The following is a 6,063-nucleotide window of genomic DNA, read 5'->3' as shown; positions in this document are numbered from 1 at the left end:
ACCTACATCAGCAGAATAGCCAACGCCTCGTATAAATGTGATTAAATATGGAGCAGGTCCTTTATTTGGTTGAATGCACACAGGAGGATAATGTACTTTTCCAAACCTCTGCAATGATCCGGTCCTGTGGATCAGGCGGCAGAGCAGGTTGGGCACTAACTATAGGGACAATATAAGCTGCCTTATGTATTTGGTATAATGCCGTGTAGTTTCTTTGTATGATGGACTTTAAGGACCCAAGATAATGTAGACGATGATGTCATCACTAGAGTGAAATGAAGATTCACATTAATGTTTGTGTTTCAGATTTAAACTCAGATGTTCAGAAGGTGGTAATCAGTGAAGAGGAGCAGCAGCTGTTGGTGGTTCAAGAAGAGGTTCCCCTCTCCACTGTGAGCCAGGGGGACCCAGAGTCCCCAAACATTAAAGAGGAGCAGGAGGACCCAGAGCCCCCACACATTAAAGAGGAGCAGGAGGAGCTGTGGAGCAGTCAGGAGGGAGAGCAGCTTCAAGGTCTGGAGGAGGCTGATATCACCAAGTTCCCATTCACTCCTGTCCCTGTGAAGAGTGAAGATGATGAAGAGAAACCTCAGTCCTCACAGCTTCATCAAAGACTAACTGAACAGATGGAAACAGAAGCTGATGGAGAGGACTGTGGAGGACCAGAACCAGACAGGGACTCACATCCAGACGGATACTTACAGCCGGTCAGTGAGGACGAGTCTCTGGACTCCTCTGAGACTGAAGACAAGAAGGAGACCAGAGAACCTCAGTCAGGTTTAAACTCTCCTATTAAAGATGAAATCCCTGTCAATGCTGGTAAGAAAAGATTACACTGCTCTGAATGTGGGAAAAGATATGCCTACAAGTCCCATCTGAAGCAACACATGATAACTCACACAGGAGATAAACCATTCAGCTGCTCTGAGTGTGGGAAGAGATTTGGCCTCAAGGCTTCTCTGAAGAGACACGTGAGATCTCATAAACAGGAAAAACCTTTCAGCTGCTCAATTTGTAGTACATCTTTTACAGAGAGTGATAGTTTACGGATACACATGAGGATCCACACAGGAGAACAGCCATTCAGCTGCTGTGAGTGTGGTAAAAGATTTTGTAAAAGTGGAAATCTGAAGAGACACATGAGAACTCACACAGGAGAAAAACCTTTTAGCTGCTCAGTTTGTAACAAGTCTTTTTCGCAGAGAGGAGTTTTACAGTTACACATGAGAACCCACACAGGAGAGAAACCATTCAGATGTCCAGTTTGTGGGAAAGGTTTCCCTGAACGTGGAAATCTGAGGAGACACCTGAAGATTCATACAGGAGAGAAACCTTTCACCTGCACAGTGTGTGGTAAGGGTTTTATTACAAGTAGAAATCAGATGAGACACATGAAAACTCATACAGAGGCTTTCAGCTGCTCAGTATGTAGCAAGTCTTTTTCACAGAGAGGAGTCTTACAGTTACACATGAGAATGCATGCAGGAGAGAAACCATTAAAGTGCTCAGTGTGTGGCAAAGGTTTCACTGAAAGTAAAAATCTGAGGAGGCACTTGAGAACTCACACAGGAGAAAGACCTTTCAGCTGCACTGTCTGTGGTAAAGGTTTCATGGAAGGTAGAAATCTGAAGAGACATTTGAGAACTCATACAGGAGAGAAACCCTTCAGCTGCTCAGTGTGTGGTAAACGTTTCATTGACAGCAGACAAATGAACATACACATGAAAACTCATACAGGAGAGAAACCGTATAGTTGCTCAGTTTGTGGTAAAACATTTGTTTTCCACATAAATCACATTAGACACATGAAAATCCACACAGAAGAGAAACCATTTAGTTGCTCATTGTGTGGTAAGAGATTCCTTCGCAAGGAAAACATAGTTCGCCACATGAGAATCCACACAGGAGAGAAAAGATTCAGCTGCAGTGTTTGTGACCAAAGATTCGCCTGGCTTTATCAGCTCAGAGCCCATCAGTGTGTCGGTGGTCAGTCCTCACAGCCTCATCAGAATCACACTGAGGAGAACAGAGAGGCAGAGCCTCCAGCCAGCAGCTCAACACATGGAAACAGAAGCTGATGGAGAGGACTGTGGAGGACCAGAACCAGCCAAGAACTCACATCCAGATACACATTTACAACCAGACACCGATGACAAGACTGGAGACTCCTTTGAACCTGAGAGTGAAGTACACCTGACGTACAGAACTCGTTCAGGGTAGAAGCAATGTGGTTGCTTTGTGGTCAAAGTTTAAGACGAGGACAAAAAAACAAAAGACGTGAAAAAGTGCTTATTGTTGTTTTTCCTGTGCTTTGGCATCAACAGTGTGTGTGCTTGTGTAGTTCATTGCATTTTGAAGACTGTCACCTGCCAGTCATTTTTAGAATACATTCAACAACTACAGCTCAATACGACTACAAAATAACTAAATAACTAAATATAAGTGATGTGTACCAGGTGCTCACTTGGCGTTGTCAGAAGGATAATACAAAACAAATAATCCCCCCACTGCTAAACCAGCATTTACAATGTCCAAATTAACACATCCAGGCCATTTTGAGATTTTGATACCTCTGTACCTGAGATCTAAGGGGATCCTCCTTTTTCATGAACAAGTTCTATTTTGATGATTTTTAATTCACTGTGGCACCTTATTTACCTCCCCAGAAAATATTTTTACCTAAATTGTGAATAGTGATGTTAACAGTCTGAATAGAGTTGGAAAAATAGTCTGTATTTCTTTGTTGGAGGAATCAAACTAAATACATTAAATCAAATATGGACAAATTAATTGATCCGAGGCTTTAATTATTATTCAGGACTGTTCATTATTTATGAGAGGAGTGGGGGGCTGGTGCAAAAATGGGTAGGCATGTCAAATAATTCTTGAAGCACTGTGTACAGACTTTTTTTTCTGGCTGATGGGATGGGGCATACAAATAAAAAATGTTTTGCCCTTATTTTACTGTCAGTTTTTAAAGAAAACATGTCTTCCAAATCTGTAGGCCTGTGGGTTTCAAAGGCGTATTTTCTTTTAAAAATTACTCGGGATTTTTTAAAGAAAATAAATCTGCGGGCCCACCAAAATTGAAATCGCCCAAATTACACCACTCATCGCAGCCAGAAACTGTAAAAACCTAATGCATTGAAATTTTCATCAGATTTTCACATTTCTGACGATGTAGATGCATGCCAACTGAAAAGCTCTGTAATGCATTAAGGGGAAAAAAAAACAGATTAAAAAAAAACAAAGCACAAAATAAACCCTCTCTCTGTAAGCATTTTTGCCTTTTATTTTCTGTCTCAAGGGAATTTTGTGAAAACATTCTTGATTCCAGTGCAGCAACATGTATCATCATGATTGTTTAACATGAAGACACTTTTGATATAGAAACACTATAAAACATTATTTTGGCTTCTTTCATGAAAAAATAAAAAAACATTTTAATGAAGGAACATCATGTAGTTACACTGTTGTTTCAACATGAACAAAAAGTACAAAATGATTCATTGACAAGTAAAGACAAAAAAAACCCAGCTGGAATAATACATAGGTTTCATTTTGCTGTTTTTTTAATCAGAGGTCTCAAACCTGATGATGTTTCCCACACAATGTATGTTTATATTTGCAATGGGAACATTTGAAAGCAGAAAAAAGAAAGTGTTAATCTCCTGCCAAATAGACAACTCTTTTCATTTACAAACCATTTCAAAAAAATGTTCACAAACTTAAAAGTTCAAACGCCTTTCTTCTGTGTTTAGTGAGACGACAGCAACGGAAGTTTGGTGATCCAGTGGGGAGTCCGAACGGTCTGTGATCAGCCATCTAGCACAAAAGGGATCGGATGCAGGTATTGTTTGACTGAAGACATTTTCGATTGGACTTTTTTCTGGGTTATTTCGGTGCCCGATCCTACGGTGCGCAAACCTCTCTTGACAGAGTTTAATCCTGACCGAAGTTTACTGTTCTCCTTCCAGTCATCTCTGCAAACAGTTTCAGGTTCAGGAGACTGAAGTCTAATAACTATTTTCCAACAAATTATCTTTGGTTCTCGAACCGGTTCTGTTCAGGACTCATGGAACCTAGCTGCTATCAAGCAAACCAGCTAAAATCGTTGAACCTCTAGCCCAAATTGGCCATCTGCACGCATTTGAGCCATTGGAATATGAAGGAGATTATACTCACTTTCTCTGCAGTAACTTTTCAATCTGCTGAGTAGACCAAATATCACTACACCACTGATTATAAGAAACATAAAAATGTTCCAATTACAAAAATAAATACAATATTCAACATATTTAACAATATATCTTCTGGTTGTCGGGTCTATGGGTAGGATTTAAGGGGGGGAAATTTGGCTTCTGATTAATAATATGTTCCCACTCCTCCATGGTTTACTTTTCATGCCAGTCCCTGAAGCAGTTCCTTTTACTGGTAAAGCAGAGGGGAACCTGGCACTTTGTGCAGTACACGGGTGTCTTCATCCTTCTAATACCAGCATTCTGGCACCTCTTGCAGTACCTCCTGGATTCAGTCCCATTGTCTCCATAGTATGCAGGCATGCAGGCGGTTGATGTTGGTGTTGGTGGTGCCGAAACTTTGGCAAACTCCAGCATTTCTGCAGCAAGCTTCTCCCTGAAGCTCTTCAGAGTGAGAGGCTTCTTCATGGTGGGGATGTTCTTCTTCTTGTGTAGTTCCTTGAGGAGAAGGAAGCTGTTGACGATAGCAATGTCAATAAAATGGCAAAAGAAGGTCTGATACCATTTCATAGTTTTGTGGTGAACGCCGTGATAGTCAGTCAAAGCATCAGATGCATTCACTTCCGCCATGTTGCGATTGTATGCCAAAACAGGATCGGGGACGGTCACATTCTCTGTGTCCCAGAGTCCTTTCCTCTGCACAGTCTGTCCACTGAACGCTTCATGTACAGTGGAGCAAATGGTCACAGGACAAGTGTCCATCCATTTTACAAACAGAAGGTTGTTCTGTCGTATCCATCGCATATCTCCCCTTTCCGCATTTTTTGGTAGGTCATTCTGTTTGGTCTTTGGAAAGCCAGCCTGGTTTCTTCTGATTGTTCCACATGCACCAGTGTTTTGTCTGGATAATTCCTCAAAGAGGGCAGGGCTGGAATAGAAATTGTCGACAAACACTGTATAGCCCTGACCGAGCAGAGGGAATGCCATAAGGTCCATGACTGGAGTGTAGTTCAAACCCCGTCCTGGACCATGCACACTCTTCCCCTCATAGACAAAGAAATTCCATTTGTAGGCCGTTAAGGAGTCCGTAAGCACAAATATTCTGTGCCCCCGCTTTTTGGGCTTGTCCTTCATGTACTGATTCATACTTACACAAGCCTTAGATGCCACTATCCTTTCAGCGATGGAAATGTTCTGATAAGGCTGGAAGTGTGCTTTGCAGGCATTCACTATCTGGGTGTACAGCGGCTTGATCTTAAACAGTCTGTCATACCCCGCAGTGCTCTTCTTGCGGTCATTTTTTTCATCCTCTGCCGGGTTGCTTAAATGCAGGGACCATAAAATGGATTCAAAGCAATCCTTTCTCATTGAATCACCAGGAAATCGGAAGTTGTATGGCCATTCCTTCCTCCAATAGTCCCCTCTGACATGAACTTTAACAAGTCCAGAAAAGACGATGATGGACAAGAAGATGTAGAAATCACTTAATGTCAGAGGTTTCCAAAAAAACCTCATTCCAGCCTCCAAACTCTTGGCAGCATTTGTATTCGTGTTTGCAATGATGGTGCTGAGGACAGTGTCGCTAAAAAACAGCTGGAAAAGTGAAAGGGGTGACCATGAGGCGGATGGGTCAATGGTGGGGCCAGGTTCCCTAACGGGCAAGAACCTGAGGGGGTCTGGTCTTGCATCTTTCTCCTCTTTGAGATGCCACCGATCTTCTTCTCGATGGCACTTCTTTGAACATGGCCCCTCTGTCGACTGCCCTGAGGTGAAATCCATGTCCCCATTATCGTCATCCTCATCTTCACTATGGAAACAAAATAAAGAAGAAAAAGGTCAGAATTGAAACCTAAATGTGTTCATT

General features: G+C 42.0%; 2 protein-coding genes across 2 annotated transcripts; one reads left to right on the top strand and one right to left on the bottom strand.

Annotated features, from left to right (window-relative positions):
- Positions 1-306: 306 nt before the first annotated feature.
- LOC121938326 (gastrula zinc finger protein XlCGF57.1-like) lies at positions 307-2,084 on the top strand (the record flags this gene model as incomplete). The annotated part of the gene is made up of 1 exon (XM_042481591.1): positions 307-2,084. A coding segment is annotated over one exon (1,772 nt), but the record flags the coding sequence as incomplete, so codon positions are not given.
- A 2,310-nt stretch (positions 2,085-4,394) lies between these two features.
- On the bottom strand, positions 4,395-6,006 carry LOC121938325 (piggyBac transposable element-derived protein 4-like; the record flags this gene model as incomplete). Its single annotated transcript, XM_042481590.1, has 1 exon — positions 4,395-6,006. A coding segment is annotated over one exon (1,612 nt), but the record flags the coding sequence as incomplete, so codon positions are not given.
- Positions 6,007-6,063: the final 57 nt, after the last annotated feature.

Source organism: Plectropomus leopardus, unplaced genomic scaffold (assembly GCF_008729295.1).
Source record: "Plectropomus leopardus isolate mb unplaced genomic scaffold, YSFRI_Pleo_2.0 unplaced_scaffold29174, whole genome shotgun sequence".
NCBI lineage: Eukaryota > Metazoa > Chordata > Actinopteri > Perciformes > Serranidae > Plectropomus > Plectropomus leopardus.
Note: the sequence above shows the minus strand (reverse complement) of the source record. Positions and strands in the feature narration are given on the sequence as shown.